At 34.8% G+C, this 15,364-nt stretch overlaps 1 protein-coding gene across 11 annotated transcripts in view; it reads left to right on the forward strand.

Moving 5' to 3' along the window:
- Positions 1-15,364, forward strand: part of ANKRD17 (ankyrin repeat domain 17) — a 156,125-nt gene that overhangs the window by 39,384 nt on the left and 101,377 nt on the right. The window contains exon 1 of one of the 11 annotated variants that reach the window (XM_036414186.2): positions 9,650-9,799. The exons of the other annotated variants lie outside the window; for them this stretch is intronic. Within the exon in view, the coding sequence (XP_036270079.1) occupies positions 9,797-9,799 (3 nt within the window). The 5' untranslated portion in view covers positions 9,650-9,796. Of the gene's footprint in view, positions 1-9,649; positions 9,800-15,364 lie in introns of those variants that run through there. 11 annotated transcript variants of the gene reach the window in all.

The following is a 15,364-nucleotide window of genomic DNA, read 5'->3' on the forward strand; positions in this document are numbered from 1 at the left end:
AATTTATTGGATTTGCAAGTTTATGTTTTTTGTCTAATTTTGAGAATTTTCAGGTATTATTTCTTCAAATATTTTTTCTACTTTTCACCTACTCTCTTCCTGGGATTACAGTTACACTCGCTATTATTTTCTTCTTTAAAAAAAATATATTTTAATGATTTTTTTGCAGAGAGGAAGGGAGAGGGATAGAGAGTTAGAAACATCGATGAAACATTGATCAGCTGCCTCCTGTACACCCCCTACTGGGGAAGTGCCCGAAACCCAGGTACGTGCCTTTGACCAGAATCGAACCTGGGACCCTTCAGTCTGTAGGCCGACGCTGTATCCACTGAGCCAAACCATTTAGGGAGATGTTATTTTCTCTTAAAGGTAATTTTGCCTCTGGACATTTTTTTTTTTTTCTGTCTCTGCTCTCTTTTTGCTTTAGTTCACATAATTTCTGTGTTCTGTCTCAGGTTCACTGATTTTCTGCAGTGCCATCCAGTAAATTCTTGGTACCAAAGATTATTTTTTAAACTATGAAAATACTATTTGATGCTTCATTTTTATAGATTTTATTTCTGTCTACATTATGTTCACATTTTTATTTAAATCTCTGACCATGTTTTAAAAGAGTTTTAAGTCCACCCTGGCTCATATTGTTAGGCGGTTAGAGTAACAGCCTACGCACCGAAGGGTGGTGAGTTTGATTCCTGCATAAGGGCATGTACCTGGGTTTAGAGTTCCCTCCCTGCTCCAGGTCAGAGCTCTTGCAGGAGGCAACCAGTTGATGTGTCTCCCCTTTCTGATGGACATAATATTACATTGTTGAATATCTGAGTGTTACTTTCCTTCTTTAAAGCGTATTATTTTTTGTTGTGTTTTTTTGTTGTTGTTGTTTAGCAGTGTGAATCAGCTTCATTCTTTTTAAGCAGTCTTTTCTAGGAGCCTGTCCTGTACAGTTAAGTAATCTGCCTATTATTATATATGGCCTTTCTAGATTCTCTACAAATACTCTCAAGTCTAATCCCTCTAATCTGGCTGGTTTGATCTCCATACATCCCAACCCTGAAGGAACTCCAGATAGTTTTTTATCTTATAGTTCCCTAGCAGTTCTTTTCCCAGTTCTTCTTTCTAGGATTCTGCCCCACAGATTTTAGCTTTCTCGGCTCCAATGTCTGATTTTCATCTCCTAACAAGTAAGACTTCACTTCTCTGCTAATGTTTTCCTCAAATACTGCTGGATATGGCATGCGTATGGGGGTCTTTGTTTCTTTTAAGTTGTGTTATATCCTTGTTTTGTCTAGTATTCATTGTCTGTAAAAAGACAGGAAGCCTAGTCAAGTACCAGTTACTCTGTCATGACTAAATAAGGTCAAGGGGTGGGGAAGTCCAACCCACAAACCTTATAAGGCCCTGGAAATCATTTGGTCTGGCACTGCCATGGCTATAGGGGTTAGTTAAATGTTGGACCAAATATAACAGAAAAATAGATTAAGTTGTGGCAAATGGCGATGAGATATTTTTCATAGCTAATAAAGTTCCACATCTTCGTAGCTCTCATCTTTTTGTTATAAAGTCATTTTATATGATATCCATGCAGTGTGTACTCAACTTAAATAGTATCATGCAGTTCCATTGCAGATGCTCCTACTACAGATGACTGCTAATGTTAACTGTTGAAAGTATACCATATTTGTATAGTAGCATCTAATATACTTAAGTTTCATGGTGAATTTTCAGGAGGCCAAAAAATATTTAGTGCATTTTTTCAAAAATTGCACTTGCCTATGTTTAGAGAAGTGAATGAATTTTGAAGCAATTTAAAATAAAATGTTTTAGGTTATTATTATGGCATCACTGTTTTTAACTGTAGGGAAGGGATGGAAAACATTTAAATTACATACTCTCATAGAAAACTTGGAAAATGTAGAGAGGTTCAAAGAAAATTAAAATGAATGATGCTATATTTTGGTATTTTTCTTTCAGTCCATTCTTTATGCAAATACAGATACATACTTATTTTAAACATTGGGACCATATTATATATCTCAATGTTTTCCCTCACACGTTTATATTTTCTGTATCATTTAATATTTGGTGGAAATATTAATTAAAATATATCAAATGAATTATACTTTTTTCTTTTGCTATTATAAATAATTAGAAGCCCATGCACAAAATTCAAGCACTGGTGCAATCCCTAGGCCTGGCCAGTGACCGAAGCATGAGTGTGTCTTGTGGAAGGATAGGTCCCAGCTGACTTCTGGGCCCTGGGCAACACCTGGGCCCCTGTGTACCCCACTTCGTCTGAGTCTGGGTGGCGCCCCACCCCTTGCCACCCCCTGCTGGTTGCCACCTGTGGGGCAATTGGCAGGGCATTCGAGCCCCTGCCACTGTCGCTAATCACTGTCTGCAGGGCAATTGGTGGGGCAGTTGGGCCCCCGTTTACACTTGCCTTGGCTTGTGCTGCCCGCTCACCTACTCCACCGTCCCACCATGGTCCCACTATCCCCATGGTCCCGCTCTCATTGGGGCCCATCAGGGCTGGCAGCACCTCCACTGCCACCCACTGCCAGTGCACATTGCTGATGCCCTCCACATTCTGCATTGGTGCAATCCCTGGTGGTGAGTGCCCGTCATAGGCAGTGGTAGAACTTCCAGTCTAGGGGACAATTTTCATATTAGGATTTTATTATATAGGATACTGCATTGACTATTTTTCTGTGTTTTCTCTAGATTTAAAAAAGTTCTAATAGATTTCTAGCATAAAAGAAATTGATCTTGGAACTTTATTAATTACATGAATACATATTTATTGTAAAGATTTTGAAGCATGAAGGAAAAACATGAATGTTTTAATATTTTATCCCAGTTTTTATGCTCACATCTAAAATATTTTTACTAGGATTGAGAATTTGATGTCCTAACTTTTAATATGTTTTGGAACATATTTATGTTTTGAACTTTTTCTATTTCACTTATGTTTTTCAAAATAACTTCTAGTGATTGCGTACTATTTATCTTGAATATTAATTTACTGTGCATTTATATTATTGGATATCTGGATTATTTCCAGTTTTTGTTACAAAAACGCTTTTTAAATATTCTTTGGTCTTTTTTTTTGATAATATATATCGATGGAAATCTTAGTCAAATGTGGTAAAAAAAAATTTTTCTGACTTTATATACTGGTACCCCCTTTTTTAAGGGTATTTTTTTTTTAGGTTATCTATTTTTCTTTGGGATTATTTTCTCTTTTTTATACTTAGAAATATCTTTCCCTTCTGGAAATCAGATAATATTAATCTGTATGTTTTTAATTCAGTCTTTCTAGCATTTATATTGTAAAACACGATGTGATAAGAATTTTTTTTTACTCCCTTGGCACCATTTAAGTAGATTAATTATTTTTATTGTTATTTTAAATATATTTTATTGACTTTTACAGAGAGGAAAGGAGAAGGATAGAGAGTTAGAAACATCAATAAGAAAGAAACATCGATCAGCTGCCTCCTGCACACCTCCCACAACCAAGGTACATGCCCTTGACCAGGATTGAACCTGGGACTTTTCAATCTGCAGGCCAACGCTCTATCCATTGAGTCAAACTGGTTAGGGCAAACAGATTAATTATTGACATCATACCTTTTATATTCTGGTATATCTGTTCTTTATAGAATGAATTTCTCTTTTAGGATTTACTAAGCTCTATGAATAATCCTTGAGTAAAAACATCAACAAATCTGTAGCTAAAACTGAACATTTATCCCCAAAAGGCATATTTGTATTTGTCATTGCAGTTTTACTCTGATCCCAGTGTAACCCCTGATGGAAAGGAGAAAGCGATGATAGTGGGATTAGATGGCTGAGTTGGGGACACCTAAAAGGTATAGATGGATACAGGAGTACAGGGATCCAGTTTTATCCATCAGTGCCTAGCATAGTGCTGAGTACATTTCAGGTATTCAGATGTGTTGGTTTAATAACTAAGAAATAGCATGAGGAAAGTTTTCATGTCTTTTATGTGTCTTATAAAATAGATTATTTTTTAATATAAGCCAATCTAATAGCAATTAAAATGATAAATGCCTTTTATTTAAGAGAAGTTTTTTTTTCTTCATGTAATAAGCTACTTTCATGATAGAGATATTAATTTTTATCTTTTAAACATTGGTTTAACCTGGGTCTTGCATTAGTATTATCTAGGGAGCTTTTAAAAATCTTTTGCCCAGGTCGGTGGTTGAGCTCAGTGGTTGAGCCTTGACCTATGAACCAGGTTGCTGGCTTGAACCCTAGTAGGGGGCATGTTAGAGGCAGCTGATCAATGAATCTCATCATTGATGTTTCTTTCTCTCTCTTTCCCTTGCTCTCTGAAATCAATAAAAAAATATTTTTAAAAAATCCTTAAGCCCAAACCATACCCCAGAATAATTAAATCAGGATATCTGATATTGTTATTCGGATATCAGTACATTAATTTTAGTATAGATATAAAACTTAGAGCCTTGCTCTTAAGACTGTATCAAAAGAATTTAAGCATGTGTTCCCAAACTTTCCAAGTGTCTTAGTCAATTTGGGCTGTTAGAACAAAGTACCTTAGACTGACTGGCTTATAAACAACAAAAATTTATGTTTTATAGTTCTGGAGGCTGTAAGTCTGAGATCTCAGGGTGCCAACATGGTGTTGGGTTTTGGTGAGGACCCCTTCCAGGTTGTAGACTGTCAACTTCTTGTCTTATGCTCATGTGATGGAAAGCAAGAAGAAGCATGCTCTCTCATGATTTTTATAAGGGTACTAATTTCATTCCTGAAGGTTCTGCTCTCTTTACATATAATCCTAATTACTCCCCAAAGACCCCCATCTCTTAATACCATCATATTGAGGAGAGTAGGATTTCAATATATGATTCTTGGGGCATACAAACATTTAGTCTGTAACACCACGGAGGTAAAGTTGCCTCTTTATTAAGAGGGGTTGAGGGGTTTAGATGAAAGAAGGTGAAGAATTTAGCTAAAGAACACATATACAAAACCTATTGACATACACAACAGTGGGTGATGGCCAGTGGAAAGAGGAGTATGGGGGCTGGGTGGAGGTGGACAAAGGGGGGAAATGGGGAAATCTGTAGAAGTGTCCACAGTAAAAATAAAGTTTAAATGAATGAATGGAAGAATAATAGATTGAATAGAAAAGCCTATTAGAAAGGGCCCAGGGCAGCCGAAACCGGTTTGGCTCAGTGGTAGAGCGTCGGTCTGCGGACTGAAAGGTCCCGGGTTCGATTCCGGTCAAGGGCATGTACGTTGGCTGTGGGCACATCCCCAAGTAGGGGATGTGCAGGAGGCGGCTGGTTGATGTTTCTCTCTCATCGACATTTCTGGCTCTCTATCTCTCTCCCTTCCTCTCTGTAAAAAATCAATAAAATATATTTAAAAAAAAAAAAAAAAAAAAAAAAAGAAAGGGCCCAGGGCAAGCATGTGGCATGATTGCTGATATCCTGTAGTCATAATCTTGAGATATGATTTGAGGCAGTTGGATCCTTGACTAGAATGATGAGATGTGTTGGGAAGACAGTGGGGGATTTTTAGAATGTGGTACATAGCCATTTTCTCTTGGATTTTCACCCAGAGTAGGAGAACTCACCAAATTTATATAAATATATATATACTTATTTATTTTTTTCCACACACACATATATATATATTTTAATGTTATAAGTCTTAAGTCACCTTCTATAGCTAGGATGTTTAACTTTCACTAAAATTTTTAAATTTATTTTGTTCATGGCTCATTTATTATGTTATTCATGGAGAACATATTTCAGTATCACTGTGGGGAAAGGATGACTCTGATATGGGGGGGGTGTGAGAGATGTCAGATATCCAGTGAAATAAATTTTATAATTTTGGTTTAATTTCTTGTGATTTGTGATGAAGTTGTAATTACTAAATAAATTTTACACACACACACACACACACACACACACACTCACACACACGTATTTATTTATTTCAGAGAGGAAGGAAGAGGGAGAGAAACATCAGTGATTAGAGAGAATTATTGATTGGCTGCCTCCTTCATGCCCCCCACTGGGGATCAGGCCCCCAACTGCCTCTCCTGATGACCCCTAAGTCAGTTTTATCCAAGTCATGTGCACTTAACTGGAATAGAAACCGGCACCCTTCATTCCACAGGCCGATGCTGTATCCACTGAGCCAAACCAGCCAGGGCTAAGTCAATTATCGTTTAATTTGTTTCTTTCTCTGGTAATACTTTTTATATATAAAGGAATTGCTTTTTGAAGTATTAATGTTGAATCATGTGACTGTTAGTAACATTCAAGTTTTTTTCTTTGAAAAAAATACCGATTTTGGGTGAAATTTTGCCTAGAAATAATATTTTAAAGACATTTTACCGACATTGCTGTATTAAACTATTAGCTACATTTAAAAGAAAATTTTTTTTTTTTTTTAGGAATTCTTGAGCTTTTGAGTGTCAAGTAGACCTATCTGTCTTTAATCTGTTTATCATATGGAACATATTACCAATGGCTAGTCATTTAGTTGGGTGTACTTTTGCAATGTGCCAAATGTTGTTTTCATTTGCATAAAGAAACAAAAGTAAATAGTGTTGGATATTTTAAAGATTTTGGTATATAGAATTAAGTCTTTTTATTGCTAATTAAATAATAACTTATATTTTGTCATCGTGATTCTAGGTAATGGATCAAAGTCAGTGATATTTTAGTAACACTATTCTGTTCCACTGAATATTTCTATAAAATGAATGCTTATATATAATTAGTAGGTGGTTGGAGTGACCACATTTTAGTTTGCCTGGAGCAGTTCTAGTTTATACTTGTTTTCCTGGGGTTATTTTAGAAATTTTTTATTACATTATATACGTATATTGATACTTTAAAGTTAGAGGAACGGTGGCAGTTTAACTCTGAAGGTACATTGGTTCATACACAGTTTCCCTCATTTTTAGGTTTTGTACCACTAAATAACAGGAGCTGAATGCAAAGTATACTAAAAATACTAACAGTTGAGTATATCTGATCAAACAGTAAATAATATATTTAATATGATGTTCATTTACATGAATTTCTTTGCCTTGGTTCAATTTTGCTGTGTTCTGTTTTGAAAGAGCTTGTTACAGGGTTATTTTTTATTTTAAAAGTTAAATATTTATTGTAGAATGTTTTAATTTGTGGAATTTAATGTCTTTTCAAGTATGCTAGTATTTTTAATACAATACTAGTGTTTTGATTTGAGGTGCATAAGTTTTGAGTAGAATATCCTAAGTCCTATTTTGTCTAAGCTATGTTATTGTCAACTAAAGGCCCGGTACACGAAATTCGTGCACGGGAGGGGAGGGAGAAATGTCACTCAGCCCGGCCTGCATCCTCTCCAATCTGGGATATCCCTCTCACAGTCTGGGACTGCTGGCTCCTAACCTACCTGCTTACATGATTGCCCCTAACCACCTATGCCTGCCAGCCTGATTACCCCCTAACCGCTCCCCTGCTGGCCTGATTGACACCTAACTGTTCCCCTTCTGGCCTGATAGCCCCCAACTGCCCTCCTCTGCTGGCCCGATCACCCACAACTGCCTTCCCCTGCCTGCATGATGGTCCCCAACTGCCCTCCCCTGCTGGCCTGGTTGCCCCCAACTCCCCTCTTCTGCTGGCCCAGTTGCCCCAACTGTCATCCCCTGTAGACCTGGTCCCCCTCAACTACCCTCACCTGCAGGCCTGGTCGCCCCCAACTGCCCTCCCCTACAGGCCTGGTCACACCCAACTGCCCTCCCCTGCTGGCCTGATTGCCCCCAAGTGCCCTCCCTTACTGGCCTATTCACCCCCAACTTCTCTCTGCCGGCCTGATTGCCCACAACTTCCCTCCCCTGCTGGCCATCTCGTGGTGACGTCGTGAGGGCATGATACCACCTAGGCTTTTATTATATAGGAAGGATGTGTTATTTTGCATAATGTGAGGATTGTCAGGATGCATTTATTGCTTTACAACACAATTGTCTTTATTGCAATAAACATTGCATACTTCATAGTGAATTATACATATGTGTAACAGCAAGTTAATTCTGTATATTTCAAAGTGAGACAAATAGTTAAGATAGCTCTTGGAATTTTTTTGTTAGAAATATGGAAATGGTTAGGTTATTCCTGATATTTTTCTTTGAAGGTCTAAACTGGTTTTTAAACTTTTTATTTTTTTAATTTATTTTTATTTATTTATTTATTTTGTAAAATCACACACTAGGGAAGTATGTGGTCATTTTTTTAAAGGGTACAGACAAGTATAAACTAAATTTCTTGTATTTCAATCTTTGATTCCCACTGTTAATAATTTGAGTATATACATAATGAAAATTTTTATTTGTATTTTTTCATAAGCATATTTTTTAAAAATCAACTTAGATACACACCATATGTATTTCTTTTGCAGCTTGCATTTTTCACTAAATGTGGATATCTTTCTGTATCAGTATTTGCATTAATCCAATAAAAATTTTAAGTACTTTATATTTAAGGCTCTATTCTAGATGTAAAGGATAAAGCACAGAATAAAATAGGGTCCTTACCCAAATGAACTCACATTCAAGTAAGAGAAAGCCATTAAGCAAATTAGGGGGAAGTGTCACTATCGATATGTTTCATAAAGGTAAATAGTAAAGGCTTAAAGAGATAAAAAGTGATGGGACAGAATGAGCAGGGCAGGTTTACTTGGTAGTCGTGATATAGTCCTTTATGTGGAGATCTTTTTTATTCTTCAGATAGCTATTATTTCATAGTATTATTTATTTAGTGATTCTGTTGGTGATCATATAAATTATCATTTTTTCTGTTATAATCAATATTGTAATGAACACCCTTGTACATTTTTTTTTTTTGCTTACATATATGTATGAGTATTTCTGTAGACTAGATAACTAGAAGAAAAATAGCATTTTTAAATGTTGCTTTTTGGTTCTGCCAAATTATCCTCTGAAACATTAGACATATCTGTTAATAGATAAAAAATGATATCTCATTTTAATTTGATTTATCTGATTCCCAATGAAGCTTAGCATATTGATTGATCATTTGCAATTTCTCATATAAATTGCCTACTCATTTTACCCATTGTGTGGTTTGTCATTTTCTTACTGAAATTTTAGGCTTTGTTTATAATTCTGTTTATAGTACACACCAGTACATTATATTTTATAATTTTTTTCTGACCTGTCAGTTGTCTTACTTTATATAGTCTATGGATCTTTCATTTTTATACACTCAAAATCTATCGGTCTTTTCCTACCTAGCTTCTAGGTTTTGTATCTTTTAGAAAACCTAGTGATTTAAACTCTTATATTTTCTTCTTTAATTCTGTTTCTAGTAGAATTTATTTCATCTGGAAATTAAAAAAAATATATTCTGTGGTAGAGACTTCACTATTTTTTCCAGTGTCATAATTATTCTTCCAAAATAATTTATTAAACAACATGTCTTGCCCATTGACTTGAAATACTATCTTTACCATATTTTAAAAGTCCAAATTATATGTATTCCAGACTTAATATTTTGTTTTGATTATTGCCACTTTATATTTGACATCTGGTAGGGCGCCCCTCCAATTGTTTTTTCAAAATTTTTTTTGGCAATTTCTGTGTATTTTCTCTTCCAGATGAACTTTAGAATCAACATGTCAAGTTCCATTAAAAATCCCTTTGGGATTTTGATTGGAAGTGCATTGAATTTACAGATTAATTTGGGGAGAATTGACATCTTTACACTATTGAATCTTCCCATCCAGGAACATGGTATGCCTCTCCATTTCTTTAGGTGTTCTTTTATGTCCTTTAGTAAAAGTTTTAAAGTGGGTTTTTTTGTTGTTGTTTGTTTGTTTTTTTTCATGTAGGTCTTCACTTTTCTTGTTAGGTTTATTCTTGGGTACTTTATAGTTTTTGTTGTTACTGTGAATTACATTTTCCACTTTACACTTTATTTTTCAATTGGTTATTGCTAGTCAATAGAAAATCAATTGGTTTTTGTATGTTGATCTTACTGTTTACTTTGTTTTCAAGTAATTCTCTTGAAATTTCTAGAAGGATGATTATGTTTTCTGAAAATGACAGCATTTAGTTGTTTTCTTTTTAAAAAATATTTATAGTTCTCTAGGGCTTTTTTGTTTGTTCTTTCTGGTCATGTTGCATTGATTAGGTTTCCAGATCCGTTCAGTAATAGTTCTCATTTGGGCATCTTTTCTGATTTAAATGGAATGCTTCTCATTTTTAAACTTACACAATTTATTTATACCTTAGATTTCTGGTATATTATAGTATCAAGAACAGCAGTTTTCTTCTTGGCTTAACAAGTATTTTCATGATTATGGGTATTAAAATACATAAAATAAAACATTTCAAAGATAAAATACAAACCAAATTATATTAATAAAATTTATAATAAAAATAGAAATAAAAAAAAACTAAAGAGGCACAGAATTTATAAAACCAAAAACTGATTCTTGGGTAAGTCTATTATAGAAAAAGATAAGCCTTGGCATATATGATGATAAAAATGAGAGAAACAATATTAAAGTTTGAAAACTGAACACTATAAATCAGTTTATACAAAACTCTAATCAAAATGATTTTCTAAGAAAAAGAACTATAAAAATTAACTATAAAAATTAACTAAAGAAGACATAGAAACATAACAGAATATGTCCATAGAAGAAATCTTAAGAATAGTCACAGACCTACCCTTGAAAAGGAACAGAGTAGCCGAAACCGGTTTGGCTCAGTGGTAGAGCGTCGGTCTTTGGACTGAAAGGTCCTGGGTTCGATTCCGGTCAAGGGCATGTACATTGGTTGCGGACACATCCCCGGTGGGGGGTGTGCAGGAGGCAGCTGGTCCATGTTTCTCTCTCATAGATGTTTCTGGCTCTCTATCTCTCTCCCTTCCTCTCTGTAAAAAATCAATAAAATATATATACAAAAACAAAACATTGTTCTAATTTAATAAAAGTTGCATTCTGATTATTTAAAAAAGAGAAAGAAAAAAAGAAAAGGAACAGAGTATTAGGTTACTTACAAAGTTAAGAGAATAGATGAAAAAACTTCCTAGTCTAAAAAAGCATAGATAATCCTATTAGCAAACCTGAAAAGGAATGGCAAGAAAAACAACCACACACACAAAAACACCTAAACAAGAAATTAAACCACATCATTAGAAAATTAAATTTAGCAGTTAAATAAAAGAATATTGTAAACACAGATCCTTTATCTTCTCAAAAAAAAAGAAAGAAAATATTATACAACACATACAAGAAAGGGGATAAAGAGAATACTCAGAAAGCTGATTAATTGTATATAAAGAAATAGTTATCTTCCCCTGCCTAGAATACTTTCTCTTTTCTTTTTCCCCCCTTTCTTTCTTCCTTATTTTTCTCTCTCTTCTTTCTCCCTCCCTCCTTCCCTGGCTCTCTCTCTTCCTTTCTCTTTTCTTTTTCTTTCTTCAGGTCATAGTTTATATTTTATCTTCTCAAATGATACTATAAAAGAAAGTTTTCTCCTCACCTCTCTAACACATCATCCTGTTTCCTCCATAAAACTATCACAGCTTAAAATTATCTTGTTCTTGGATATTTGCTTATTTTCTCTCTCCTCCATATTAGAGAGAGAGAGGGGAACCATTCAGACATAGAGCTCTCACAAGTGTGAGGCAAAGTACCTACCACAATATCCAAATAAACACTAGATGAATAAATATTAAAAATGGAAAATATCATGATTAATATTAGGTAAATGTATTATGTAATTCCTTAAATTATTAGAGGTGAAAAATAATACGTATCATTTCAGATATGTTTGTTATGTCCTAATAAATACATTTGAGGCTCAAATTTTTTTTTTTCTTTTATGTCCAAATCCCATAGGAGATATGCTCACAATATAATTTTCATTTCCTCTGTACTCAGAGTTAATTAGTAGACTTTTTTAAAAATTTCAAGTAGACTATCATCTTTTTATTGCTTATTTTTAGTTTATTTTAGCTTTGTAAACCAAAAATATAATCTGTGTTGTTTTTAATTTGCTGAGAATTTGCTTTGCTTAAGGTATGGTCAAGTTTTTGTTTTCAAAGATTATATTTTCTATTCATAATATAATATATTAAGTTCCATGTCACTATGAAATAAAAGTATAGTTTATTATTTATTTCTGCATCTTTCCTAGTATTGTATAACTACTTGTTTTCTTTCTTTCTTTAAAAAGAAGAGATTTCTCACTGACTTTTATAGTAACTATCTTTTTGCCTTTTGTCTTTTTCCTAACATTGAAGGCTATGGCATAGATATTGTATTTTCTTATCCTCCATCCCATCCCTTGTGTTTTGCTGAATTTACTGAATTTCCTTGATTTTGTTTCATTTCTAGTTTGAAAACTATGTGTTTTTTTTCCATTTTTTAAGTAATCTGACATTTTAGTAATATGTTTATTATACTGTAATATGTTTTAAATTTTCTAATTTTAAGGTATTATGCTTTATTTTGTTTTTAATATGTTTTTATTGATTTCAGAGAGTTAGGGAGAAGGAGAGAAAGATAGAAACATCAATGATGACAATCATTGGTCAGCTGCCTCCTACAAGCCCCCTACTGGGGATGGAACCTTGGGCCCTTAACCGGAATTGAACCCAGGACCCTTCCGACTGCAGGCTGGTGCTCTATCCACTGAGCCAAACCTTCTAGGGCAATGTATCATTTTTTTATTAACTACCTGAGATATTAGAGATAGGAAGTAATACTCTAGCTTCTTTTGTTTCTGCTTAGTCTTGTTATTCCAATGCTTTTTTTTTTTTTGAGTAATTTTTTGTTGTTGAAAACATAAATTGTCTAAATTCAGAATTGACATCTCTTACAAGACAGTTTTTATCTCATTTCACTATAGATCAGTGTTCAGTAACTACTAAGATTTTATCTTGTACAGAAAAAAGTATTAAATTTTGAATATTTTACTCTTTATTAAGAATTATAGTATTTTAGCTGAAGTTTATTGTATTTAAGAACAGACCAAAGATTCTATTAGGTTTCAGAGCCATGTGCAAAAGAAAAAAATAATTACGGCTATAATTATGAATGTTTTATGTTACATATAATCTTGTGTCTGTATTCCAAAAAACAAGGAAAAACGAATACCCTATTTTTTCTGGGCTTGTTTGAGAAACATAATGTAAACTATTAAGAATTTATTGCCCTGGTTTGGCTCAGTGGGTCCCAGGTTTGATTCTGGTGAAGGGCACATGCCCAAGTTGTAGGCTTGATTCCCCAGTAGGGGACATGCAGGAGGTAACCAGTTGATGATTCTCATCACTGATGTACCTCCCACCCCCTTCTCTCTTTCTGAAATCAATAAAAGTATATTTTAAAAAGTAAAATGTTTAAAAAAATGAATTTATTCAATCAATATTAATAGATTCAAGTTACTCAACTTCTTAATACTCTCCTTCTTATATGCTGCTTTTCAGTATATTTTATATGCAACAGATACTTTCATAATGATAAGTAATACCATGATTCAAAAACGATTGTTGCTTTGAATTAATGTTTATGTAGGCTATTCTCTGAATATTTACACTAATGAAAGAGAAATATGCAAATTGACCATTACTCCACTACACCCACCAGCCAATCAGGAGCGAGTATGCAAGTTAACCCAACAAAGATGGCAGAGGCCACAGAGCTGGAGTGAGCAGGAGGCTTGGGTTGCCTCCAGTGATGTAGGAAGCCAAGCTTCCCTCCCACCCTGGCTGGCCCTGGCCTCTGCTCAAGGCTACAAAGTTTCAATTATAGAAGATAAATAAATCCCAGAGACCTGCTTCCAGCTGGCCCCAGCCCTGGCCTCTGCTCAAGGAGGCGCTGAAAAGAAAAAAAAAGAAAAAAGGAGGGGCTGGGAGCTTGGGTCACCAGGGTATGTGGCCAGCCTGCAAACAGCCCTCAGCCCCTCACCCAGGCTGGCCAGACACCCCAGCAGGGACCCCCATAGGTCATTCCCTGTAAACAAGCAGTTGAACATCCCTTGAAGGGTCCTGTATTGGAGAACATGCAGGCTGGGCTGAGGGATACCCCCCTCAGTGCACAAATTTTGTGCATCAGGCCTCTAGTCACTGGATAAGTGACAACATGAGTTTATTATGATGATGGCCTTTAAGTCAAGATATTCTAATGAACTTAAATTTTTTGTAGGTAAAGTAGTAACAAGTATGAGGTAGGTCTTTAAAATCACTCTGTCATAAAAATGACAAAATTGGCCGAAACCGGTTATCTCAATGGATAGAGCGTTGGCTTGGGGACTGAAGGGACTAGGGTTCGATTCCGGTCAAGGGCATGTACCTTGATTGCGGGCATATCCCCAGTAGGGGGTGTGCAAGAGGCAGCTGTCGATGACTCTTTCTCATCGATGTTTCTAACTATCTCTCTCCCTTCCTCTCTGTACAAAATCAATAAAATACATTTTAAAAAAATTTTTTAAAAAATGACAAAATTGGTTATAAAATAAAAACACATTTACTAAGAAGAAAATCATGAAAAAACAAAAATTCTTTTGGATAGATTTTTCTCATTGACTGAATCTTTAAGTTTCCTGGAGCAAGAGTGTGAAGTCTTTATTATTTTAAAAACACTTGTTATATAGTCAAGATTTAGATACCGTTTCTTGAAATATAGATTAGCTTCTTGAAATTCAGAGATAAACAGGGTAGTTTCTAGAACAACAGAAGCAATAATAAATTGTTGGATGGGGTGGATTGGGAGGATCGGGGAGTGTTCCAGGTCAAGAAGTCCAAATTCTGGAGTTACTGGATTCTCATTTTCTAAGTTATTTATGTGCTCAGAGATGAACTATTTTTTCTATTCCCACCTTACATAATATGTCATTTTACATATTGAAGTAATAAATTCCCAACAGATTTTTTTTGTCATCAATCCAAACTATTTCTAATATTACCTATCTCAAATAATTCCTTATTTATCTTACTATAGCATTTCTCAGAAATATTGCAACTTTGGTTCCAGACCACAATAATAAAGTGAACATCACAATAGTTGTGAACTTGTTGGTTTCTCAGTACATTTAAAGTTATATTTACATTAGTCTATTAAGTGTTCAATAGCATTTTGTCTAAAATAGCACTAATTTTATTGCTGTCTGGCGGGTGTGGGTTGGTGGTTGAGTGTCGATCTGTGAACCAGAATATTACTGCTTGATTCTCAATCAGAGTACATGCCCAAGTTGTGACTTCATCCCCTGTTGGGGACATGCAGGATGCAGTGATTCTTTGTCATCATTGATGTTTCTGTCTTCCACTCCCTTCCTCTCTGAAACCAA

This window comes from Pipistrellus kuhlii, unplaced genomic scaffold (assembly GCF_014108245.1).
Source record: "Pipistrellus kuhlii isolate mPipKuh1 unplaced genomic scaffold, mPipKuh1.p scaffold_m20_p_1, whole genome shotgun sequence".
Taxonomy (NCBI): domain Eukaryota; kingdom Metazoa; phylum Chordata; class Mammalia; order Chiroptera; family Vespertilionidae; genus Pipistrellus; species Pipistrellus kuhlii.